General features: G+C 37.7%; 2 protein-coding genes across 2 annotated transcripts in view; one reads left to right on the forward strand and one right to left on the reverse strand.

Moving 5' to 3' along the window:
• Positions 1 to 5,641: 5,641 nt before the first annotated feature.
• Positions 5,642 to 17,312, forward strand: LOC129355317 (frataxin, mitochondrial-like). Its single transcript, XM_055024823.1, has 6 exons — positions 5,642 to 5,781; positions 9,915 to 9,998; positions 12,395 to 12,483; positions 12,575 to 12,695; positions 15,338 to 15,435; positions 16,882 to 17,312. The coding sequence occupies exons 1-6, from the start codon at positions 5,671 to 5,673 to the stop codon at positions 17,018 to 17,020; spliced, it is 642 nt and encodes a 213-aa protein (XP_054880798.1). The 5' UTR covers positions 5,642 to 5,670; the 3' UTR covers positions 17,021 to 17,312.
• Positions 17,313 to 18,097: 785 nt separating this feature from the next.
• LOC129355316 (amyloid-beta A4 precursor protein-binding family A member 1-like) overlaps positions 18,098 to 27,938 on the reverse strand; it is a 33,662-nt gene continuing 23,821 nt past the window's right edge. Inside the window, 6 exon segments of the mRNA XM_055024821.1 lie at positions 18,098 to 18,631; positions 20,728 to 20,868; positions 20,972 to 21,091; positions 22,499 to 22,711; positions 23,184 to 23,363; positions 23,463 to 23,648. Coding sequence (XP_054880796.1) covers positions 18,560 to 18,631; positions 20,728 to 20,868; positions 20,972 to 21,091; positions 22,499 to 22,711; positions 23,184 to 23,363; positions 23,463 to 23,648 — 912 coding nt within the window. The 3' untranslated portion in view covers positions 18,098 to 18,559.

The following is a 27,938-nucleotide window of genomic DNA, read 5'->3' on the forward strand; positions in this document are numbered from 1 at the left end:
CACATTGTTGTTTCCTTTTTTCATCAGTCTTTGCTACTAAAATGCTCTGTGTCAGAACTGGGGGAACCCACAAGGAACTATAACGGTCCAGATGATCCAATTCTGATTGATGATATACATTTATTATTGCATGTGATTAATTTTAGCATGTATCCAAGGACTGTCCTAAATAATTTGTATTATTTAGGACAGTTAATTCTAACTGTCCTAAATGATACAAATGGCTCAAAACTGCACTTTTTAAAGCACAAGAGAAGGGGGAAAGTGAAACAAAATCTCATTTTCAATGCATTTTTGGCCTCTGCTTTACAAATGCAGAACTGGCCTGCAAGAGGAAATGTGGGATACTGAACTAGAAACCAGTTTTACTCAAAGTTTCTGCCTGGTAGTTCGCTATATATTGACAAAGTCAACAACCAGTACTCAAAGTTGACGAGTCATTATCCAACATTTTCCATTTTTTTAAAGAAATGCAATAAAGATTAACAATGCTTAATCAAATGCTTCAAATATTTTGGGTGATTAATATATAGGAGAGGGAAGGACATCCGCACAGAAGGGGTCTCACTCCCAGAAGGAACAATAGCAGACATAGAGGACAGTTACAAGTACTTAGATATACCACAAGCAAATGGCAACCTTGATGAGGCCACAAGGAAAGGAGCCACAGCTAAATACCTCCAACGAATAAGGCAAGTCCTGAGAAGCCAGGTCAATGGCAAGAACAAAATCCGTGCGATAAACAGCTATGCCCTGCCAGTAATCAGATACCCTGCTGGAATAATTAGCTGGCCAAAGGAGGAGATAAAAGCCACAGATATTAAGACTAGAAAGCTACTAACCATGCATGGAGGGTTCCATCCCAAATCCAGCACCCTGAGACTGTACACGAGCCACAAGGACGGAGGCAGAGGACTAGTGAGTGTGAGAACCACTGTCCAGGACGAAACAACTAAGATCCATAAATACATCAGGGACAAAGCCTCAACAGACAATGTGCTCAGTGAATGTCTCAGACAACAGGGAACAGAGGTTGAGGTGCCAGAGATACCATCATGGGAGGACAAGCCCCTACATGGGATGTACCACCAGCAAATAACCCAAGTGGCTGATATCAGTAAATCCTACCAATGGCTGGAAAAAGCTGGACTCAAGGACAGCACAGAGGCCCTCATCCTGGCCGCCCAGGAACAGGCCCTAAACACCAGAGCAATAGAGGCCCAGATCTACCACACCAGACAAGACCCAAGGTGTAGGTTGTGCAAGGAGGCCCCTGAGACAGTCCAGCACATCACAGCAGGGTGCAAGATACTGGCAGGGAAAGCGTACATGGAGCGACATAACCAAGTGGCAGGCATAGTGTACAGAAACATCTGTGCAGAATATGGACTGGAAACCCCGAGATCAAAGTGGGAAACACCCCCAAAGGAGGTGGAGAAAATCTTAAAATCTTTTTTCCATGGGATTTTTTTCTATTTCAAGATGGCAGAGAGTAGGATCATAGTCAGCTAATTCCCCAGAGTCGGGTAAAAAAGGTCCACAACGAAATAGGAACTTGATCGATGAGTGGGCATGAGTGGAATAAGCAAGAGAAGAAACCGGAAAAACTATAAAAACAGGACAGAACCAAAGAGCTGGCTGTAATGGAAGAAATGTCCATTACAGTCAATGGAGTTATGGCTCTAAGTTTTTTTTGTGCTCGCAGGCACAAAAAAACTCCAGCAGAGAAACTCAGGAAATTCAAAACAGGTACCCCTTATATTGGCACACTGACCATTTTAAATATCTAGGCATTACTATACCAAAGGACCTCAAAAAAAATTTAAAATATAATTATGTTCCCATGCAAAAAAAGAGTTAAAGAAGATATTACAAGATGGAATCTTACTCCTTTTCTAAGTTTTAGCTCAAGAATTAACTTAAGGTGAACATACTGCCAGATTGTTATATTTATTCCAAACTTTGCCCATTGAAATAAATCAAAAAGTTTTTAATGAATGGGACAAATTACTATCAAGATGTATTTGGCAATGTAAAAGACCGAGAATTGGATATAAAGTCTTCAACTGGAAAAGAAAATGGGAGGGAGGGGGTTGCCTTCCCTTACAAATTATTATTTGGCAGCACAAGCAAGAACACATATATACTGTTACGAACTAACATAATGCTCAATGGAAATCTATTGAAACAAAGGCGACACTCATTTCTGTACAATCAATTCCAGCTGATACAAATTTACAAAGTTTCATAAATAATATAGATAACTGGTGGATGAAAACAACCCTTAGAGCGTGGAAAACTATTGCTAAAGAAAATGCACTAGCGAACGACCTAGCAGTCAAAAAATGGGTTGCATATGATTCTGACTTTACACCAAATAAACTGGACGCCAGAGAATCACTGCTCTGTGCACATTAATGAACAACATCATCTTAAATAACTTCGAAACTCTTAAGAGAAAATATTCCTTGGACAAACAAGACTTTTATTAATATTTACAAATAAGGAATTTTGCTGACTTAAAAATTAAACCAATTACTGACAAGAATGTAAACTTAATGGAATTTTTTATTAATGCCTATTAATCAAAAATTAAAGGAAAAATGATCTCGCTTATCTATGAAAACCTAATAGATCTTAAAAATAATTCAACCCTACATATCAAAGCAAGATGGGAAAGAGAGGGAAATTTAACAATAAAGAGGAGAAACGGACAATAATGTGGACATATCAATGGACATATAATAAATCTCTACAATGGAAAGAATTTGGATAGAAAAATCTGCTAAGATTCTTTATCACACCGGCTCAGAAATGGCACTGATGGAAACCCTCCTGCATGTTGGAGAAAATGCAGAAATCAAAACACAAATCATTATCACGTCTTCTGGGACTGGAAAATATTACTGGAAAAAGATAAATAGTGCCTTACAAGATATTTTTAACCAGAACATTTCCTTGGAGTTCAAGTTGATGTATTTTGGGATAATTCCTCAAAAAGCCACAAAAAAGAAACAAATATCTGGTGACTATTTTATTAACAGCAAGTAAGAAAAACATTACAAGAAAATGGTTATCACAACAAACCAACTTTAAATGACTGGATTGACATATTTAACAATATGTTCATTTGACCACATATTTACAAGTACCCAAATTATGAACAAATTTTCTTTTTACGGTTTAAAAATCATGTTTCACAGATACAACTATCCAAAGTTACACACAAAGATCCTTACACAGATTACAAATCCTGTATTACACGCATGCACATTTATTTTGAGACTATTTGCAATCCATATTAATGGGATTAAAAGAGTGGATGTCCAAAACTAAATGATGTAGAAATAACAGCATTGGATGACAAGGAAAAGGCAAAAATGTTGGTAAATATTTCTGTTAAAATTTGTAGTTTTGAAAAAATTGGTGAAGAAGGAAAAATTAAGAGAAACAACAATTTTAGAGAACAAGATGGAATATACAAATGATTCATTTAATATGTTGTTTCAAATGTGAAAGATGTGGAGAAAGAAAGAAAGAAAATGTAGAACATATATTGATGAATGGTAAAACATGAACCTGAAAGGGAGAGACTGATAAGAATGGTTAGGACAGGTCAAGAATATTGGGATATGAAGGAAATATAGTGGATATTTACACAGCATTATTTATTCATCTTCAGAGTACAAAATTAAAAAGAACTTAATAGATGTAAAGTAGTGTTCTACACACTCTTATACAGTAGGTGGCGGTATGCACCTTAAAGTTGCTTTCGATCTGCTACAATAGGAAAGAAGAAAAAGAAGTAGTAGAACAGTTAGTTTTGGGAAATCACTATTTGCTGATGATGGAGCATTATGGAAAAGGGGAAGAAATATACAACATCTTATTTTAAAACTTCAAGAAGGTATAGATAAAGTAGGTAAGTGGGGAATTGAGTGGGGTTTTAAATTTTCAATTGAGAAGACAAAAGTAATGTTCTTTACAAATAAGAAAGTTAGAATTGATAAAAAATTTATTTATATGGGAAAGAGTTAGAAATGGTTGAGTTTTCGTTTTTTGGGAGTAGTCTTTGATAAGAAACTAACTTGGGAAAGTCATATAGATCACATTATGGAAAAAAGTAAAAAGGTTCTTAACATTATGAGGTGCTTGACAGGGTTGACATGGGGTGCAAACTTTGAATCACTTAAAAATATTTATGTGTCATTAATACGATCTAGAATAGATTATGGGAGTGTGGTATATGGATCAGCAAGCAAAACTAGGTTAAACAAATTGGATATTATTCAAGCAAGAGCTTTGAGAATTTGCTTAGAGGCAGTTAAATCTACTCCAGTATGTGCATTACAAGTAGAGTCAGGAGAGATGCCATTATGTATTAGAAAACAGCAGATCATGGTAAATTATTGGATAAGTTTAAAAGGACAAAATGAAGATCATCCAGTTAAGAAAGTGTTACAAAATTGTTGGGAGAGAGGAAAAGGAAAAGTAATAGTTTTGGGTGGGTGGCAGATAATAGAGCAAAAACATTTAATGTATTTGACAAAGAATTCAGTCAAACAGTAGTATGGCATATGAGACCAGCATGGTCATGGAAATATATTAATGTAGACAAGTCACTATTAGATATTCAGGGGAAAAAGATGATAGATATGTGCCAAGAGTTTTATCATCAAATACAAAATAAATATAATGATTATGTACAGATTTATACTGATGGTTCAAAAGATCCTAAAAACGAAGTAACTAGTATAGCAGTAGTGATTCTAGAGTTAAAGATAAAAATTTCAAAAAGAACATCTGATGACTTGAGTATCTATGCAGTAGAATTGTGTGCTATATTATTAGCTTTAGAATGGGTGGAGGATAGTAAAGGAAATAAATTTATAATTTGTAGTGATTCATTAGCAGCATTGATGAGTATTGAAATCAATGCTGATAAGTAATCATCAAAATATATTATATGAGGTTATGGCTGCTCATCATAGAATATGTCAACAAAATAAAACTGTAATATTATTTTGGACTCCTGCTCATGTAGGTATTTTGGGCAATGAAAGAGCAGATAGGTTGGCGAAGGAGGCCAGTAAAAAAGAAGAAATTGATATGTTAGTAAAACTATCTAAATCAGAGAGGAAAGTATAGCTTGGAGAGAAAGTAAGAAGATGTGGAAAATTAAGTGGGATAATGAAATTAATAATTTATATAGGTTTCAAAATACAGTTGATGTAGAAAGGGTTAGAGGATTAAATAGAAAGGTAGAGGTAATTATAACTCGAATAAGAACCGGGCATAGTTTATTAAATGGAACTCTTTATAAGATGGGGAAACATCTTACTGGTTTATGTAGTTGGTGTGATTCTGTAGAAACAATGGAACATGTTTTTATTAGTTGTAGAAAATATAAAAATGAAAGAAAATTATTAATATTGGAATTAGGCTGTACTGGGGAATTGAAGTTTGAAAAAGTGGTTGATCAGTTAAATAGTAATGAGGGGAGGAAGAAAATGTTTCGTTTTTCAAAAAACAGTGGGATTATTTTGAGAATTTGAGAGATAGATATTAGGATCCAGTAGATGGCAGTAAGTGCAACAAAAATGGATGCAAGCTGCCGTTAAAACCTAAAGAAGAAGAAGTAATAGTACAAGAAGAAGAAGAGGAGGCAGTATGCTCCTATTTACAAAAACATGTAAAATTTCTCCACAGATCTGCCACCTGGCAGGTTCAAAGCTTTACCTGGGGACAGCGAAGAGAAGTGCGATGACAAACTTTCATCAGGTAACAGCCAGGAAATCTCTGGGTTTTTTAAACTTATGGTGTGAACTGGGTCCCGTTTCAGAAAGTGGGATAAGTGATAGAGCCAAGTTGATTCGGTTCCGTCTGACTATCCGTAATTACGTTCCAGATATCTAAAAATGCATTTTGACTCGACAAAACTACATTTTGACTATCCGGAATGGTAATTTAAGATATCTGCATTTCCATTCTGACTAGTGAGAATAATAATTCAAGATATCTTCAATTACATTTTGATTAGTCAAAATTCTTTTCAAGGTATCTCAAATGACGTCACTGGATCTGCAATTTGATGAGACACGTATCCGGAATTACGATTTAAGATATCTTCTACGTAATTATCACTAGTCAAAATTACAATTTAAGATATCTTAAATGGAAAAGTTGAATAATTCAAGATATCTCTAATTCATTTAGAAATATCTTAAAAGGAATTTTGACAAGTCAAAATTATAATTCAAGATATCACTCATTTAGTTCTGTCTAGTCATTATTTGCTTTTAAGATATCTATAATTTAATTTCCACAAGTCAAAACTATATTTCTCCGATCCAAAAATACATTTAAGATATCTTGAATTATGGACTAATTAGAAATAGCTTGATTAAAATTATGACTAGTCAAAACTACAATCGAGATATCTTGAATTTACTTTTTGACTAGTCATAATTTAATTGTAGATATCTGAAATGTTTATTTCAGATAGTCAGTAATTCATTGCAGATATCTTGAATTGAAGTCCCCATACAAAACAATGGTAAATCTGACGTCATTTCGACTATTCAGAATGTAATTAGAGATATCTTAAATTTCTAAAACGTCTAGTCATAAAACAAATTGAGATATCTGGAATGCAAGGGCAGTAAAACCGAATTTATGTTAAAAGGGCTTGCCATGAAAGATTAAGTACCTCTGTGCAGCTGACACCCCACCCACGTCAAAAAATCCAGCGAATAGTCTGATTGGTAGTGCTCCGTTTGTGCAAACCGCTCCGTTTACACTACAAAACTACAGTACTACTAGGTAAGCAGCTCTTGTGCAACCTGGATGCAAAAAAGTGGTGAAATCGCCCTTTATTGAAGTTTCACAAAACAGATAGAAGTTTCACAAATCCCAAACATGGTTTTCAATGTTCTGCTCTTGGTTGAGAATAATTTAGTCTAGGTTTGAAGAGTGTTGTAGTTTTGGAATTGGAGCAGTTATGCTATGACAGAGATCCAAAAAGTGGTGAAATCAGCCTTTATTGTAGATTCACAAATCAGAAAAAGGTTTTACAAATCCCAAACATGGTTATAAATATTTTTCTATTAGAGCGGAATAATCCAGTCCAGATTTGAAGAGTCTAGGTGTTGTAGTTTTTAAACTAGATGATTAAAGATGCGGAAGGTAGTGAAAAATTGGTAGAATTGCCCTTTAGCCATTTCCTGAATCCATCCATTCATCCATCTTCTGCCACTTATCCGAGATCGGGTCGCGGGGGTAGCAGCTTAAGAAGGGAGGACCAGACTTTCCTCTCCTTAGCCACTTCCTCCAGCTCCTCCGGGGGAATCCCGAGGCGTTCCCAAGCCAGCCGAGAGACGTAGTCCCTCCAGCGTGTCCTGGATCTTCCCCGGGGCCTCCTTCCGGTGGGACGTGCCCAAAACACCTCACCAGGGAGGCATCCAGGAGGCATCCTGACCAGATGCCCGAGCCATCTCAACTGGCTCCTCTCGATGTGGAGGAACAGTGGCTCTACTCTGAGTCCCTCCCGGATGACTGAGCTTCTCACCCTTTCTCTAAGGGAGAGCCCAGCCACCCTATGGAGAAAACCCATTTCGGCCGCTTGTATCCGCGATCTCGTTTTCTCGGTCATTACCCAAAGCTCATGACCATAGATGAGGGTAGGAATGTAGATCGACTGGTAAATCGAGAGCTTCGCTTTTTGACTCAGCTCTCTCTTCATCACGACTGACCGGTACAGCGCCTGCTTCACGGCAGACTTTGCACCAATCCGCCTGTCGATTTCCCGCTCCCTTCTTCCCTCATTCGTGAACAAGATCCCGAGATACTTGAACTCCTCCACTTGGGGCAGGACATCCCCCTCGACCCGGAGAAGGTACTCTACCCTTTTCCGACTCAAGACCATGGTCTCAGACTTGGAGGCACTGATCCTCATCCCGGCCGCTTCACACTTGGCTGCGAACCGCTCCAGCGACAGCTGCAGATAACATCCCGATGAAGCCAATAGGACCACATCATCCACAAAAAACAGAGATGCAATTTTAAGGCCACCAAAACGGATCCCCTCAACAGCCTGGTTGCACCTAGAAATTCTGTCCATAAAAGTAATGAACAGAATCGGTGTCAAAGGGCAGCCCTGGCGGAATCCAACCCTCACCGACTTATTGCCAGCAATGCAGACAAGACTCTGACACCGGTCATACAGGGACCTGACAACCTGTATCAAAGGGCCCGGTACCCCATAATCCCAGAGAACCCCCCACAGGGCTCCTCGAGGGACACAGTCGAACGCCTTTTCCAAGTCCACAAAACACATGTAGACTGGTTGGGCGAACTCCCATGCACCCTCCAGGACCCTGCTGAGGGTATAGAGCTGGTCCAGTGTTCCATAGCCAGGATGAAAACCACACTGCTCTACCAAAATCCGAGGTTCGACTATCCGACGGACCCTCCTCTCCAGTACCTCCGAATAGACCTTGCCAGGGAGGCTTAAAAGTGTGATCCCTCTATTATTAGAGCACACTCTCCGATCCCCCTTTTTAAACAGGGGGACCACCACCCCAGTCTGCCAATCCAGGGGAACTCCCCCCGATGTCCATGCGATACTGCAGAGTCGCATTAACCAACACAACCCTACAACATCCAGAGCCTTGAGATACTCTGGGCGAATCTCATCCACCCCCGGGGCCCTGCCACCGAGGAGCTTTATAACCACCTCGGTGACCTCGTCCCCAGAGATTGGAAAGCCCAACCCAGAGTCCCCAGGCTCAGCTTCCTCAATGGAAGGCATGTTGATGGGATTGAGGAGGTCTTTGAAGTACTCCGCCCACGACCCACAACGTCCCAAGTCGAGGTCAGCAGCACACCACCCCCATTGTAAACAGTGTTGGTGCTACACTGCTTCCCCCTCCTGAGAACGCTGGATGGTGGACCAGAATCGCCTCGAAGCCAAACGGAAGTCTTTCTCCATGGTCTCTCTGAACTCCTCCCACGCTCGAGTTTTTGCCTCAGCAACCACCAGAGCCGCAAGCCACTTCGCCCGCCGGTACCCATCAGCTGGCCAAAAAGCAGGCCAAAAAGGCCAAAAAAAGGACTCCTTCAGACTGACAGCATCCCTCACCGAAGGTGTCCACCAACGGGTTCGAGGGTTGCCGCCACGACAGGCACCGACAACCTTGCGACCACAGCTTCGATAAGCCGTCTCGACAATGGAGGCACGGAACATGGTCCACTCAGACTCAATGTCCCCCGCCTCCCCCGGGACATGTTCTAAGCTTTGCCCTAGATGGGAGTTAAAGCTCCGTCTCACAGGGGACTCCGCCAGACGTTCCCAGCAGACCTTCACAACAAGTTTGGGCCTGCCAGGTCTGACCGACATCCTCCCACATTTCCCGAATCAGAAGCTAAAATTGGAAACCAACTTCAGCTTTGCCATTTATCGTGCGATTAATTGATTTATTGTGACAGGCTGTCAACTTTAAATATTTTTTTAAACTCAAAAACATGACAAGTCGGTGGATGAATGACTGCCTTAGCACCCAGACAACAGGCTTAGCAGGTTTTCAGGGGGAACTCAACTTTGTTTTGTGTGCAAAGCTAAAGTTGGCTTCTGATTGTAGCTTCCCAATTGATAAATGGCTAATCTTGAGTGTCTACTCTAGCTTAAAAACTGCAAGACGCTTTAAACGTGACTAGAATATTGTGGCAGTTATTATAGTAACTGTTGGCTGAAGATAAATTGATTTCAATAACTGCAGAAGTAAGGGAGCTCAACATCAGACTTTCTGCAATTTAACCTTTGCTTTGTCTTTTTAAGTTGCTGGAATGTTTTTTTCATTGCCTAAATAATATGCTTTTTAAATCTTCAACTAACTTGGTTTTCCCCCTGATTTTAGCTCCACATGCTCTCTGTCCTGCAAAAGGCTCGAGGTTGGACATCACACTGCCTGCGTCCCAGTGTCCTTCAGCGTGCTGGGGAGGTCAGACAGTTCACTGCTAGTCACACATTTACATTCACAAATGCTTATCATGATGTTGGTCTTTTACAGTTTTGCTTTCTCAAGGTAAAATAACTATGTATCATACAACTACTATAAAAAACAAAAATCACACTTTGATGTTTAAGCTCCACATATGGGCTTAGATACATCCATTTACTCTAAATATCATAATTTGTGTGGAAAAATTTGGGAGCTATGCTTATGAAAAAGCCTGTCACAATAAGCAACAAATCAGTTAATCATAAGATAATCAATAATCATCAATTTATGTCATTTTGGTTGTGTTCACACTGCCGTGTTAAGTGACCCAATTCTGATTTTCTTTTTTTTTAATGCCTTAATGCAACCTGTATTTGATCTTTTCATGATAGTCTGAACAACACAGATCAGATATTTTTCTAATGCAACCCTGGCCACTTCGATATTTGATACGGATCCAGTTCATATGTGATCTAACATCCAGTTTGGATCCAACCGACCTGAACATCATGCATACTACAGAATTGTGAAAAGCCTCTATTCTGTGTGCTGACATGCGCAAACAAGTCAGCACACACTGTAATGAGGATTAGGTTGTTAATACGCTGGCTGCAGACGCACAACAAATTCAAAATTGAAAGCTATACTCCACCCTTAGCATTCATGCTTACTTTTTCAAACACGGAGCACTAATTTTTATGGCTGCTGGCGAAACATTGAGCTTGCGCTCTATGTGTGACATTATTGCTGCCTCTACTGTGCATCCAGGGCACTTTCCAATTGTTTACAGTTCACACTGGAGATCACATACAAGTCGCATATATATGAAATTTTATTACTGCAATATAATCCAATTTGACAAAAAATCGGAATTAGGTCACTTAGGGCTGCAGTTGAACAAAGCATTAGTTTTTAAACAGTCCTTTGTGGTCAGAGTGATACACTTATGATGCATTCAAGTACACCTTGCACTGTAATTCAATTCAGTTTTGTTGTCTCAAGGCACTGTACAAAAATCGCTTCAGTTCAATCTCACAGACATACTAATTGATGCTAGATATCAAACAGTGCAGTCCATGTTTACTTTAATGATTTAAACAAATTCATCATCAATTTCTAATATGATATATTAAACTATATGTTCACCTCTATTGACTCATTACTTGGTTTCACCCCTTATTTGCATGAAAAACTATTTTCAGAAGCCTGATATTTCTGTTTAAGCACATCATTTTTTTGCTGTTGAATTTATGAAATATTTTAATCTTCTGATATCCCTATAGAAATCCCTGTAGATCAGCAGTTTTTGAAATACACAGACCAGCCTGTCTGGCACCAATAACTATGCCACGTTCAAAGTCACTTAAATCTCCTTTCTTCCCCATTCTGATGCCTGCTTTGAACAGCAGTAGATCGCCTTGGCCACATCTGCATGCATTGAGTTGCTGCCATGTGATTGGCTGATATGACATATGCCTTAATGAGGAGTTAGACTGATGTCCCTAATGAAGTAGCCAGTGAGTCTATGTTTTTCATGTTTGTTGTATTATCAGTAACTTTAACACTCACTGCTTTGTGCAGACAGCCATTAACCCAATGAAAAGTACTTTGGGACACTGCATATTTTTATCGATGTCCGTACTTATCCAGCGGGTTTGTGCTGGGCTGTGGAGTTTCTGACGAGGAGCAAATGTTACATCTGAGCATGCTATTGGAGCCAACTGTCTGTCTGAATAACACTGCTCAAAAAAAAATAACAATCTGCCATTGACATGTTCATTTCTTTTATGATCCGGTCAAAGTCTTCATAGATCCCGTTTTCTCTTTGAGGAACAAATCGTCTGCTTTAGCTACCAATGTGGTCATTCCAGTGTCTTTAGTTAGATCGTCTACTGGACTTTCCATAGCTCTGTCAAGAGCTTGCTTCTTGTTCTCCAAATCTGTAACTCTCATCCAACTATTGACCTCATTCATCCAAGTTTTGTAAGGCTTTCCTTCTTCAAACTTTAGTGTAACTCTAGTTACTATCCATCCTCCAATGTTACTTGGTAAAAAATAATTCTCTTTTGGCTCTGGTGAAGTTTATTCCGCTATGTGCTTCACAGAAACACATCTAATATGTACTACTGGCATGATGGTGCTGACCTTACTACCCATTCATCAATGGATGTGTGTCTGGACTTTGACTGAGCCAATCAACGCTGCGGCTAAACGTTTCCACTGTAGCTCTGTCTGCATGTTCAATGTTCAAAACCTTGGATATTGTTTTTTTCTGTGAATATTGTACTATAAAAAAACTTCACTTTACAATTGTCCCTCCAAAAGACATTGCCAGCATCAAAACACATGAAACTTTATTATTAAGTGACTTATATGAGGTTTTCTTTCCACATCAGCTTGGCTGGAGAAGATTTGATGATGGGTTAATCAGAAATCTTTCTCTAACATCAAGAAGAAAGAAGAAACTGACTCCTGTGCATATAAGGTATTCCTCTGTTATTGTATCTATTTAATATCACCAGTAATTATTGAGCTGCCCAAATAATTGATATTTTATTTATGTCTTTCTCTGGAAGAGAGCTGTCAGAAGCAGCCTATGAGAAGCTGGCAGATGAGACGCTGGATGCTCTATCTGATTACTTTGAAGATTTGGCAGACGAAGCTTTCACTGGAACAGAATATGATGTCATATTTTCTGTAAGCCATTATAACATCAATTATAACAGCTCAGAACATCAATTATCAATTATCAATTATTGTAGGAGACAGAAAATGCGACGCCCCAAATTATCACAGAAGAACTTTATATTTCAGAGGAATTATAAATTATGTTCCATTAATAGCTGTTTCAGTTCCTTTTTAGCTTATTATTTTGCTAACTAAATAGCCTGAAGCAGAAAAGGCCATCCATTCATTGAATCACTGTTTCCCACTGGAATTTTTACAATTTAACAATAGTGTGATAAATAAATTATAAAATTTTGTAGGTGGTAAGACATAAAGACACGAAGCCTTAATTGATACTCCTAAATTACACTGCAACCGGTTCTGCCACAGTGTAACCCCTGCAGTAAATATACACACGTTATTGTCAATAACAGCACTTGCACTGTGTGCGTGTGGCGACGCAGTGCGCCAGCCTTCTGCAGAATCGTCCTCCAAAATTAGAACCGATGCTATTGTTGTTGGACACTGGAGCAAGTGTGGAATCGATCTTTAAGGATTACACTGATCCAACAGGAAGCTGCACGAGCACCACATCCGTATTTTCAAAATAATTCACCATGATAGAAAAAAAAGTAGGAAAATACTTTTATAAATATTTACCCATATTAATAAAAATATGGGTGTATTGCTGGCAGCATGTATCACTGATGGCTGTGCATAACTGATACATAAATAACTCACACAAAACATAATTCTATTAAGTCAAGTGCATTGCTCACAGTAGGAGCGCAAGTCAAAATGGACAGAGCAAAGGAGGGAAAATATTAATTTTGGAAGTTGAGAACTACAGCGTTTTATAACATCATCTCTTTTATCACTGGCTTTATTTCGCAATCTCTCATTTCTCGTACATGCATCTTTCAGAACCTCTCTGCAGTTCACAGTGGAGTGGAGCTGAGAATGCATTCAACCAGGGGAAGTTGGGGTTCTCTAGAACTGCTGCAGTCTGCCTGCAAAGTGGAGAGCAGCTCAGAGTAGTGTGGAGCACAGTAGGTGTTCTAACTATCTGTGCTACCCATGAAGCTGTCCTACCTTGTGGTAGTGCGCATTACCACAAGGAAATGCACATCGACATTGCGTCACATACTGCTTACTCAGCAGATTTCTCATCGGTACATCGTACCTGTGGATGCTTCGTTTCATCCTTTTTATTTCATCAAAGATTAAGATAAGCTTTAATTAATTTATTTTATACCTGGCTTTCATTAAGCTGCTGTATTACTTTATGTTTTAAGTTTACATGACAGGCAGTTTGTAAACATACTTATGGCTTTAGTTTTCTGTCTGCAATGTCTTTACTGTATACTGCAAACAGAGTCATTGCTTGTCATCAAGTATGTGAATTAGGACAAAATATGTTGTTTTTGTGGGTCATTTGGTCCCATAAAAGTACTTTAAAATATTTTAATTTAAAAACACTCCTTTTATGGAATAGTGCCATATTGGGCATGTTGATAGCGATATTATATGAGGTTGAACCTGTGTAATTGCAGTGTAATTTTAGTGTATATTAATTCTGCAGAAGACTGTGATACAACTCTGTCACTCAAATAATGTTATCCAGTGTATTTAACATCAACACAACCTGCTATAGTTTTCGGTTTGTAAATATGACGCTAGCAGTTTCAGAAGCGTATATCACTGACACATAGAAGCACATATTGTCAGAACACTGGGATGCAGTGTATTTTAGGGGTTTAGTCCCTGCACAGATTGTTCGTAAGACTGAAATATAGACTCTGGTTTCGTCCACCCCACAACAGTAGTATTACTTCCAGGAAACAAACAAAAAAAAAACATGTTTTTGTTTTAAACAAAGTTACATGTTACAAAAATTCAGAGGTGCATGAGCAAGCATGGTAATTCGGACCAACAGGCAGGGACATGCCAACTTCTGTGCGTCAACTATAAACCTAGTTGGTAACATTTTATTTGAAGGGTGAGCATAAGACTGGCATGACATTGTCATCTACATGACAACACATGTCATGAACATGGAGTCTTCATAAATCAGTCAATCAATCAAATTTTATTTGTATAGCACATTTCAGCTACAAGGCATTTCAAAGTACTAAATGATTGACTGTTGTCATGAAGCGTCATTTTGTAAATGACTCTTTAATGCAAAGTTGCATTAAGACTTGTATTTTATTGCAAAGCATCGACTTTGCATTAAAAATGTCATTATTTGTTAACTGACATTTAATAACAACAGTCATAGACATTCATGAAGACTCCTTCATGTTTATGAAGGAGTTGTTGTCATGTGGTGACAAATGTCTGTCTTTCACAAGAGACCAAAAAAAAGATCTTGATGCAGCCAAATGCTCACAAAACCTCACCTACCTCTTAGCTCATCTCATGTTTAAGCCAAACCAGTTTGTCAAATTCCGACCATTTTCTGTCACCCTGGATCTCCTGCCTTGGATTGCCCTTTTGTTTAAAATGTGATGGATGGTACAATCAGAACCATTCAGGCTGTTTTTCTTTATCCAGGGGACTGTAATAAATAGTTAACTAAATAGGCAGCCATTCACTTCATCTAAAAAATGTTTGTCATTTCAGTTTAACACATATGAAGGACTGTGTATATGTTCTGAATGTGTGCACAGAGTGGTGTGTTGACTGTAAAGTTGGGTGGAGGCCATGGAACCTATGTTATCAACAAACAGACACCAAACAGGCAGATCTGGCTTTCTTCGCCTACCAGGTAGAACTACAGTGTTGTCTATTATTGTAGAAAATAATATGTAACATATACTGTATTTAATTATTTTGTTTGAAGGGTTTTTTTTTAGGTTTTTTTTCTTTAGAATTTACACTTCTTGAGTTATTTTTTGTCAATGTATATAATTTAATTTGAGGCAGAACTGCTAGAATATTTGTTGCCGGGGAGGAAACCCACAGTGCAGTATTTGGAAGTGAAACTAAGTGTTCCGAGACCAACGTGCAAAATTCCTACCAGAAGAGCTGCAGCTGTAATTTAAATGGTAAATGGACTGAACTTATATAGCGCTTTTCCAGTCATTTTGACCACTCAAACCGCTTTACACTAGTCACATTCACCCATTCATACACACACGCAGATCGGTAGGCAATTTGGGGTTAAGTGCCTTGCCCAGAGGCACATCGACATATGGCAGGAGGAAGCTGGAATCGAACCTACAACCTTCCAATTGCAAGACGACAACTCTGCCACACAACCGCAGTGAACACATCCTTCTTTGCGTGGAAGTCATCGTCCAGCCAAGCACAGAAACTGCAGTTCTCTCTCATTCTATTCATCTAAAAAAAGATGGATATAATAATAGAATGCTTCAAATGCACCTGTCCACAGAATGCTTTTGAAGGGTAAAAAAAAGAATGAAACGAATGAAAGAGGAGTAGGAAAATTGTAGAAGTTAAAATTGCAAAGAAGAAAGTTTGGCCAATGTTTAAATGACCTTCATTCCATTTTCCCGTGTGAACAGCTTTGCCCAGACTTAACCCGTTGCCTTTGGACTGTGTTAAATATGTTAAATGTTCATCTTTAGCTTTAGGATAGTGGGAAGAGACTTCTGAGTTTGAGAACCTTAAGGGAGAAAAAAGACTGCTGAAAGGATGTTTGAAAGTAGGCCTTGAAGTCCCCACTGACTTCAATAGAATAGAATAGAATTCAACTTTATTGTCATTGCACTGTCACATGTACAAAGCAACAAAATGTAGTAAAATGTAACAGCCAAGTCACAATGACTACCTCTATCACCACCCAAAGGAGGCGATCGCTGTCTTAGCCAAAAGGCACAATGATGTCTGATGACGAGTGGAAAATGGCGGCAGTTTTCACCTCAAATTTGTAGCATTTTCAAAACACACATTAGTACAGCTCACAAAAATATCTGACCTTCTCTAGTGTTTGGACTATGACTTTGTTATGAACTGAGTAGATCTGAATATAGCTACTCAAAGGTTCCAAAAAATCTCTAAAAATCTTCTTGCTAAGTTTTCTGGCATTTAGCAAATATAAATAACTTGGATGATCTAACTGAACTGTAACGAGAGAAGCTTGGTCAGATTTAACTTTATGCAAGTGAAGAAAAGCCTTTATTTGTTGTATGTAAATATCTGCTTTCAGACTCATTTTATTCCCCTCGTCTTTTTCCTTTTGTGTTCCCAGTGGACCAAAACGCTACGACTGGACAGGAGAACGCTGGGTGTACACTCATGATGGAATCAGTCTCCACCAACTGCTTTCTGAAGAGTTTTCCATTCTCTTCAATAAAAATATCTATTTGTGTCATTTGCCGTATTCCTGAAGCAGCGAATCTGAAAATGATGGACTGAGTGCAGTATGCTAACCAGAATGTTTCTATGGAAACCAAAAGACCTGTATTGTCTATTCCTCCCTCCCTTCTGAAGTTCATTGCAGTCCAAACAGAAGACCCACAGATTAATTCCTGGCGTGGGATCGATATCCTTCCATGTTCCTACCAAAGTCTTCTGTATTTTGCTGTAATGTGTCGCTATGCCTGACTGTACTCGAGTTTTATTTCTGTGTTCACTGCTCTTGTATTTCCTTCCTGTAGAAAATACAATAAGGAAAGATTATTTATCTTTTCCAATCTGTTGCCTTTTTAAACCCATATAGTTGAGCTTTTATTTTGAAAATGTGCATTTCATTTTATAATCCCAAACTGAATGAGGAATTACACATAAAATACAATTTATTTCAATAAGTATAAACACTAGCAAGTTTCAAGCTTGGTGTATATCTATAAGGTAAAAGAAAACCAGAAAAATCCCTGAGTAATATAAGAAATTATCTAAATTATTTTCAATGTTGAAAACAACAACAATGCACCGTCAACATCACACAACATTCTTCATACAGGTCCTGGCTGACTGTTACTGATTATTGGTTATGCTGATTATTGCTGGTGTTGGTCAGAAGAGCCGACGGCGCAAAATTTGCAACTTCACTTTTGTCAGCCTGGGCATGGCAAGCTACAACTTAGTAGCTTATTAATGTGAATGAGTCCTTTGAGATTTCAATTGGAGATATAAAGGGCTTTATAAATAAAATTGATGGTTCTTACCGTTATTACTGACAAAGACTTCTTGGTGATGGAAGCTAGCTGTTCTGTTCTACACCAACTTGCTGTTTCATTGAGTTTTTCTGGAGTTCAAGGTTGCAGGAGGATTAGAGTGGCTTCATGCAGCCAACCAGTGAAAGAAGGGTTCTCCCAATTGCTATTAACAGATGCCAAAAAACTAAGCTAGAATAAAAACAAGTATTTCAGTAGAGATTAAAAGCTTTCACACTGGGAATGAGTCCATCATGCAAGTGGATCAAATATAGAAGAAATGGGATGAATAAATAAACAACGTCCTTTTCCCACCATTATTTTATTTCTTTCAGTTACACCAGCACACCAGGTTAGAATGCAAAGTGAAAGCAAGATTTGTTTCTTAAAACTCGTGGCTCATATAGTTATTCCACACACTAAGAGAACGGTCTATTTTTCATATTTAAAACTTGTTTCCTAAATAGCAAAGAGATGCTGAAATGTTTCTATTTTTAAGCTGAGGTTAACTTTTCAAACAGCAACATCAAATCAGAAAGAGAACAACTTTATACTTAGTGCAGCTGGAGACTCGCATTCAATAAAGTGTCCTCATCCTTTCCAATGTAATAAACCCAAAAGAGAAGTCTTGCAGTAAATACAGTTCAGTAATTCTGATTTTAAGTTGGAGTAGACAAGAAAAAAAGCTCCACTTGTGAATGATCATTTTATGTAGTAAACAATACTGAAAGGAACTGATGTCAAGTATGGGCTTAAATTTTGTAAGGTTTATCAAATGTAGAGAGGCTGCTCCTGAGCAGTCAGCAGGCGATACATGGCTGCAGGCATGGTCTTCATGTGAATCTAAAAAACAGACAGGAGTAACATTTTAAAAGTGCAGCCAAAGGAGACATTTTACAAAAGACAGGACAAGAAAATAAGGATGTGTTTTTGTTTAATGTTGACTATTACTGATGAAAACCCAAATTCAATAGCTCAGAAAATTGGAACATTAAGACCAATACGAAATACATTTTATTTAGAAATGTTGACTAAAAGAAAAACATGAACATGAAAAGTATGAGTATGTTCAGCACTCAGTATTTAGTTGAGGCTCCTTTTGTCTTAATTACAGCAGCAATGCAGTGTGGCATGGAGTCCATCAGTCTGTGGCACTGCCCAGGTGTTATGAGAGCCCAGGTTGCTCTGATAGAGACCTCTTCTGAAATGTTGAGTCTGGAGTATCACTTTGTCCTCTTCACAATAGCCCATCTCCATGTCTATAATACACATAAGTCCCCTAGCAGAAGAAGGACATCCCAAGGAGGGGCACTATCCAGTAGCCTGTCCAAAGACTCCAAAAAGAATGGATTATCTGAACTGCAATTTGATGCGTAAGCACCAACAGTCGGAACCCGACCCCCACTCGTATGTGGAGGGAGGCTACCATTGATTTACCAAGATGGTCCTGCTCAGTGCCTCTCATCTGGAGCAATTCCAGAGTGGAAGAGTGTCCAACTCTGTCCTGGAGTGTCTCAAGGAGACAACCTCAAGCTCACACACTAGCTCAGGCTCCTTCCCCACCAAAAAGATGACATTCTATGTCCCGAGAGCTAGCTTCTGCTACTGAGGATTGGATCCCCAGAGTCATCGCCCTCGGCCACCACCCTTCCACACTGCACCCTTTAACCCGGTTAAAGGGTGGTGGCCGAGGCTGAGGGTGGTGGCCGAGGACACTGCACCCTTTAACCCGGTTAAAGGGTGCAGTGTGGTGAGCCTAGGAGAACGGGGGCCCACATCTCCTCTTCTGGATGTGCCCAGCCAGGTTCCATGGATTAAAGGCCAGGCCACCAGGCGCTCGTCAACGTGCCCCATCTCTGGGCTCCAGAGTGGGGCCTCAGTGACCTGCATTCACACGAGCGAATATTGTTTACTATGGTCGTATTCATCATAAGGGGTTTTTGGGATGCCCTTTGTCTGGTACCTCAACCAGGACCTGTATGACCTTACCATGCCGTTTCTATTTGAGAAACCTGTAAAGTAACTGATTTAAAACATTTTTGTAGAGTGGATCAAAATTCCACTGTGGCGATATTAAAAACTACTACTTATTCCAAGCTCTTGATGTCAGTTGTTGTGTTGCTGAAGGTGGTGAAATTACATTTAGGGTCATTACTTTTTCACATAGGTTCAGGTTATTTTGGATATTTCTTTCCTTTCATGAAATTGTCATTTAAAAATTGCATTTTGTTCTTATTCAAGTTGTCTTTATCCACTTTGATGATCTGAAACATTTATTGGGGAAGAAAAAAAGGGTAACACTTTATTTGATGGGTTGTGAATAAGACTCATAACACCATCGTAAATATGACATAACACCTGTCATGAACATGAGTAAGTCTTCATGAATATTTATGAGTAAGTATTACTGATTAAACATTAGATTTAATAACATAAAGCTACATATCTTTTAAAGTTCAACCAGTAATACTTTTATAACAAATTTATGTCAGATCATGATTTCTTGGTTAATGTCAAGTTGTCATAAAGACATTTTGAATAATGTCAACTTTGTATTGAAAGGGTCATGATTTACTGAATGACACTTTATGAGAACAGTCATAAATATTAATGAAGACTTAATCATGTTCATGACAGGTGTTATGTTTATGACAGAGTCATGACAGTCTTATTCACAACCCGTCAAAGTGTTATCAAAAACAGAAGTAAAAGCAAGGAGTCAAAGGTTTTTTTTCACAGGGATCTGGTTTGGGATTTAAGTTAATCTTTCACTGATGACAAAATTAATAAATCCCCAAAATTGTGTGAAAATGACAGTACATCCATTTTTCTACCAAAGAAAACTTTGAAAACAATGTCAGCACTCATGTTCAAGTTCTAAGCAGCAGGATTTAAATGGCATATATTATCTCTAAATAAAGTATTGTGCAATGTCTCACCTCTCCCACAGCGTTGGACAGGATCTGGACAATTTTTTCATGGGGAGTTGCGACCACACTTTGATTATTGATCTCAATGATGCGATGGCCCACTCTTACACCTCCTCTTTCAGCAATTCCACCACGAATAAGACTACAAATCTGATGGATAGATGCAATTTTTTCAGACAAAAAACACAACTTGAATTAAAAAATTGACAGACTATAAACATTCTTCTAAAAGAGTAAAACACCCCCTACTCACAATGCCATTCTGTACACTGAATCCCAGCTGGTAGCGCATATCTGGCCGTCTGATAAGAACTGTAGTTACTGGTGGACATCTGACAATATTCAATTTTATCCGAGACTGGTTCTTTAGACCCTATACAAAGGAAAGCATCTAGAATTTGTTTACTCTTGAAAAGAACAATTCATTAAAGATGTGAAAGAAATTTAAAATGAGCATAGGATGGTAAAAAACAAACAAAAAACTAAGGGGCCACAACATGTGCCCCCTTAGTTTTTATATTATGGGATGTCAGGGGAAAAGGTCTATAATTATTGATTGATAACTGATAGATGAGCTTCCCTTGGTACCAGAACCAGGTAGGATGTTTTCCATAATCCTGGAACCTTCTCTTGGATCAAGCTAAGTTTTAAAATCTTAGCAGAATCACATAGAGCTGTTCTGCCCAGGCCTTTGGGACTCTGGGACAAACACCATCAGCCTTGCTCTAGCTCAGTCTTTCCAGTTTCCTCTTCACCTGACTTCTACAGACAGAAAAATGGAAGGTGGAGGCAAAGGGACCAGCAGAGTCTTCTGATATTGAGACACAAGATGTAGAAGCAGAAGGATCAATATAAAGGGTGAGGTGGAATATAAAATATTTGAGGTGTGACCAGCCTAAAGGCCTTAAAGGATGGTAGGAGGTACATTTAGCCGAGGGCAGGAGAAGAGGATGATGAACTTGTTCCTGAAGTGAACCTGCAGAATGTATTCAGTCCATTTGCTCTGTCCAGACTTTCATCTTTCTGACCTTCCTTTTGTTTAAAGCCTGTGATTTTCTTCATCCCTGATCACACATCGCTGATATTGTTCTGCTGGAGCCAGCTCTCCATCTTCTTTCTGTAAATCTCTGCATTGTCTCTAATCATGTCTGTAAGCTCCTTTATACTCTTCAATAATTACCTGTTTTCCTTCTTGAAGGGTCCTTTGTTCCTTCAGGACACAAATAAGCTTAATAAGCTCATTTCAAAGCCATCTGCTCTGCAGGACTTTGATTTATGTAAATTTGAATTTACTTTTCTTTTTTTTATTTTACGCCATTAATTTATGTTGTTACTAATTTGATGTGTAGTGGTCTTTGTTTTAAGTCTCAAATTACTTCCAGTTTTTGTCTTGGGTTACTGTTCTTTATTGGGTTATAAATTAGAATAATAAAGTTTATTTTTAATATTGTAAAAATATAAATAAAATATTTTGTGCACTACTTCAGCTTGTGTCCGGAACGTTTGAAGCCAGACCTACCTGGGTATTGTTAATAGGGGGACCCTTGGCCATCTAACATCATTTGAGAAGTCTACCAGTTTGCTTCAGTGGCACATCCTCTGCCAAAATCTGGGTCCTTCCTTCATTGTACGAGTACAAGAAGCCATCTGCTATGACCAACTTTAGGTCTCTATAATGACCATTTCAGTGGCAGTAACAATCTCTAACAGGACAGTACACCCTGGTAACACTGGCTGATGACAATCTGGAGGACCAGACTGTTAAATATCAAGCACATACCTTTATGATGCTCTGGCAAGTTGACAGGGGTAGTCCAACCAGACTGGTTCCATTGATTGACATGATCTGATCTCCTATGTTGACTCTACCAGACCTCTCAGCTGGCCCAGCATGCATCATATTGGCAATGATAACAGTAGGTAGAATGGAGCCCCATCCACTCTCCACAATGACCACACCCAGAATCTCACCTTTAGCTTTTTCTATACACACCTGAGATAAAAGAGAGTAATCCAAAGGGAGATAATATAAAATTAGCACACATAAAAGGGTGTTTTTCACTCTGATTCCAGAGTGAAAAACTCTGGAATCAGAATCCTAATTCTGATTCTGACCTCTGGTTGAGTTCAGCTGATTAAGTTCAGGCTCTTCTTGGAATGTTTTAAAGATTGTTTAAGGTGCCCAACTAAGGGAGATTGCTGTCAATCTCCCCTAACAAAGGGGAAATTGGCAGTAGGAAAAGACAAAAGACTGAAACAGATTGAAACATGCCCACTTTATGTATTTTTTATTATTCTTCAGTCAACTTGAAAACTGCATCCTGATGGATGAATATTTGATTAGAATATTAGTAAGATAATACCAAATTGTCTGTCAAATTAATTATTTTTTATTTAATACATAGTAGGTCTGACAAAGAAAAATAGAATCCAAAATATTATTGAATAATTTATTGAAAACTTACATCTTTGCAGTTTTCAGACCTGGAGAAGTGAACAAGATCCTCATTATACATGTCCTGAGTGCTCATCAGGTCACTATATTCCGTCTGACTGAGGTCCTCAGGATTGATCCCATTTGCCCTTAGGAATTCCTGGTATGCCACACTGAAAGCCTGTCCAATGGATTGGGCAATTAACTGGGCCTGGGAAAGTTACAAACTTATACATAAATAACTCAAGAGTAACCCAAAAGGAGATTACATAAAATTAGCTAAAATCCCATGATAATTGACAGAACTCACATCTTCAGATTCAAACACATGGCAAATCATCTTGTGCTGGTGCTTACTGTCCTGACTTGGGTCTGAAACCTCCACATTCTGCTGAGAGTCACAGTGAAGCAACCTTCTCCTGGCCATCAGAACCACAATGTTGCCAATATCAGCAATGTAGGAGATGGTTCGCAATGCACTGTCTATCATGGTTTCCTTAAAAACAACAAAACATGTTAGCAGAATAAACAAAAAAAATACATACAATTTGTGTTTCTCAAAACAAAGGTTATGTAATAGATTCCAACTTTTACTTTTTTATATAATTATCCATCCAAAACTATTCATTTGTTTCTTTTCTTTTTCTTGACAAGGTTGCAGTGTAACATATGGAGGATGACCTTCATTATGTCCTTTAACCCTCTCAGGCTCAAATTACTTGCAAAGACTAGCTAAGTAGCGCTGAGCTGTTGCAAAGGCAACATCTGCCTGGAGAAGGTTAATATTTTCCCAGTAAATGATGGCTCGTTGTTCTCTCCTGAGCTTCATTGGCATCTCACCCATCTCAACCTGTAAACCTGAAACTGGAGAAGTTTTCATTGCTCCACAACAAAGTCTTAATGCCTGCTGTTGTATTCTATCTATTTTTTTTTAAATAAACTACTTGAAGATGAATTGCATAAAATACATCCATAATCAAAAATTGATCTCATTAGTCGGTAATGCTTTCCTATATGCTCTTCATTCTCATTATATTTAATAATGTTTTACTTTCTTCAACTATTTTATCAACATGTATCATCCATGTGAGTTTTTTTTAATCATATAAGATCCACAAATATTTAATTTGATCTGTCCTTTCTATAACATCCACATATAATTTGAGATTTACATTGATATTTAATTGCCTATTTGTAAAAACAACAACTTTAGATTTGGAAGTTGAGAATCTAAATCACATTCTAAAGCCCAAGCTTCTACACTATTTAACGCCTCTTGTATTTTCCGTTTTACAAATTCTATATTTTTCCCCTCTTCCAAATAATACCATCATCTGCAAATAATGAGACACCAAAAGTTGTATGTATATCACAAAAAATATTATTAATCATTATAATAAATAGCATAGGACTTATTATACTACATTGGGGAGTACCATTTTCAACTTTATATTTTGAACTTATTTCCCCACCTATTTTTACTCTAATATTTCTTTCAGTCAAATGTTTTTACCAATCTATATATTTTACCCCTTATACCTATTTGTTTTATTTTAATCAACAGCCCTTCAACGTGTCATAAGCCTTTTCCACATCTAAGAAGACAGCTACTAAATACATCTGAGTCCATCTGGCTCCAGACATAATGCAGGATCTATTGTATTTCTGCCTTTTCTAAATCCAAATTGATGAGACTTAATCTTCTCCTTAGATTCTAAAAAAATAAGTTAATCTGTTATTTACCATTTTTTCCCATAATTTTATCTATACTTGATGTTAGAGCGATTGGTCTATAACCATCAGCTGAATCAGGATCTCTACCAGGTTTACAAATAGGTATGATGGCTTCTTTCCACATATCAGGTAATATCCCTTCCTCCCATACCTTATTATTCTAATAATATTTCTTTACTCGCCTAATTGAGATTATTTAACATACTATAACTGATTTGATCATTCCCAGGAGTTGGTTTACTGAAATTCTTTAGTACATTATTTAACTCTATCAAAGAAAACTTCATGTTCATAAACTCTTCATAAACTTCATCAATATGTCTCTGTAATGTTATTTTACATCCTCTTTTTTCTTTATTATTTAGATTCTCTGTACTATGTATCTTTGCAAATACTTTAGCTAATAACACAGCTTTACTTTTAATATCTATCATAATATTTCCATTACCTTTCATTTCTGGAAAACAAATATTCTTTTGAACTTCCAGACATTTTTTTCCCAAACCCTGTCTAATGCAGTAGTTTCCCCTAAAGATTCACAATATTTCCTCCAATAATACCTTTTAGCATTTCTTATAGTTTTCCTAACTTCTTCCTGTTTTCTTCAATAATTTATTAGATTTTGGAAACAAATAATTTTCCTAAGTGTTTTAAAAGCCTTATTCCACTGTTTAACTGTTGTTAAAACATTCTGATGTCCACCAAGGAACTATCTTCTTTTATTAATAACACTACTTCTAGGAATGAATATTTTGGCTGTATTAATAATACATTTACTAATTTCTGAATTTAATTCATTTATCAGTTTACTTGTAACAACATTTTTCATATTAATCTCACTCACCACTTTAAAATGATCCCAGTTTGCTTTCCCAAATTTCTATCTCCCCTCAATTTCTACCTGGTCTTCCTCTGTTTCTACTCCTATTCTGACAAAAATTGGATAATGATCACTCCCCATTGTGCTTTCTTTACATACTCTCCAGCTGCAACTATCAGCAAAAGATTGAGAAACTAAGGTCAGATCAATAGCCAGTTTATTACCTCTTACTAAATCCACCCAAGTGCCTACCCCATTATTTAATATTACCAATTCTTTTTCTTCAATCATTTCTTCTAAAATTCCTCCATTATAATCATCTTGATGTCCCCATAAAGTTCTATATGCATTAAAATCCCCACACCAAACTATTTTTCCTCTCCAGTGTTCTAGGATTGATTCAAGTTTTAATTTTTCTAATTGTTTGCAAGGATTGTAATAATTTACTATTGTAACATTCCCATAATTTGTCCAAATTTCTACAGTGATTATTTGTTCAATTTCTAAGTCTGATACTATTTGGAGCTGAATAAATTTAATGTTTTCCTTCAGAAAAATGGCACACCCTCTTCCATTCCCATTTATCCTATCTTTACATAAGACTGAGTAACCATGAACTCTAAACTGCAATGATGGCTTCAGCCATGTTTCTTGAATGCATATTATATCTGGTTTCGTATTTAGATTATTAATGAAGCCTTTACATTTCTGACCATTTGCTATTAAACTTTGAGTGTTCCATTTTAATATTAGAATTATGTGACGATTTGAGAAGCCTCAGCTTCAGATGATCCTTCCCCAAGTTCATCATGGATTTTTTCCCATGATAAATCTTTAACTTTGAAAACTTGGTAGCTGCCTTCAATATAATTTTTATTTTTCAGTTTTAGTTCTTGCTTGTTCTGAGCAATTTATTATTTATGCAAGAAAAGGAATACATTTTTCTAATGTAATATTACATTAATTATTGTTTGGCACTCTTTTCCTTTCATAGTTTGTTTTTGGATCATCATCATTATTTTTTTTACCTCTTTCACTGCTTTAGCATAAATAATCCTCTTATCAATTTTCATTTTTGAATTTCAGCTGCTTCTTTTCTTACCTTGCATCCTGCATGCTGCAGTATGATTTCCTCCAGTTCCACTTAACAGGATTATTTCCACACTCACCATAAGGATGTTCATCTCCACATCTACCACATCTCTGTTTCCCTTTACAGACCTTTGCAGTATGCCCATATCTTTGACACTTATAACATCTGAGAGGTGGTGGAATATAAGCTCTTACATTAAAGCTCATGTAACCAATCATTACTTTATAAGGCAGAACTCTATCTTTGAATTCTACTGGACAGTACTACTGTACAGATGTAGTCCATTTTCTCCCCTCTCCTAGAAGCCTGTAATTGTTTGATGCCTGTAATCTCTCCTCCTTTTATTATTTTCTTTAGCTCTCCAGGTTTTCTCCAACAGAAATTCCTGATATCACCCCTTTTATTCATCTTTCCTTCCTGCACTTTTCTTTCTTTTTTTTAACACACCATTTGTAATTTAGGGGCCTTATTCTTTTGCTCAGCATTTTTACAAATGAAAAGTAGGTTTCCATCCCTTAAGACTTTAGCTAGAACTACATCTCCAATAACTTTCTTTAATCCATTTGACAAACTGATAGGATTTACTGCAATCATATCCTGTTCAGCCTTAAATTTTAATATAATTTAAAAAATATTTTCTTTTTTATTTCAACTCTTTCTTCTCCATCCTCAAGAGATCTTTTATCAGTATTTAGTCCCCTTTTAACCTTATCTTTTCCTCCTCCCCCTCTTCTATTTTCTACCATAGACCATCCTACGTCCATATTTCCATCTTCCGAAAGTCTGCCACTACAACCAGCCATCTCCTAATCCAGATTACCCCAAAACCACCTTTAAATTCAACTTATTACTCGCCAGATAACGTTTAAGTACTTCCACTTTCAAAAAATCTGCATTCTCTAATCAGTGACGGGCGCACCAGCCCCAAGCTTTGGCCCTTAAATTACGCTGCCTGCATGTTTCAGGTGTTTCCTTAAATCAACCCAGCTGATTTCAATTGATGGGTGATTAACAAGGTGTGCTGAACTTGCACCTGATTCAACTGAACTTCTGTCAGTTGAATCAGGTGCATTAAAGCAGGGAAACATCCAAAACATGTGTGCCTTGGGAAGCACTTCTTTAGAGTATCCTCTTAGAAA

The sequence above is a fragment of the Poeciliopsis prolifica genome, unplaced genomic scaffold (assembly GCF_027474105.1).
Source record: "Poeciliopsis prolifica strain line A6 unplaced genomic scaffold, Auburn_PproV2 SCAFFOLD130, whole genome shotgun sequence".
NCBI classification, from domain to species: domain Eukaryota; kingdom Metazoa; phylum Chordata; class Actinopteri; order Cyprinodontiformes; family Poeciliidae; genus Poeciliopsis; species Poeciliopsis prolifica.

Coding starts and splice junctions, on each gene's coding strand:
- LOC129355317 (XM_055024823.1), top strand. CDS start 5,671: ATGCTCCTATTTACAAAAACATGTAAAATTTCTCCACAGATCTGCCAC. Junction 12,484..12,574: donor CTGACTCCTGTGCATATAAG/GTATTCCTCTGT, acceptor TTTCTCTGGAAG/AGAGCTGTCAGAAGCAGCCT. Junction 15,436..16,881: donor TGGCTTTCTTCGCCTACCAG/GTAGAACTACAG, acceptor TTGTGTTCCCAG/TGGACCAAAACGCTACGACT.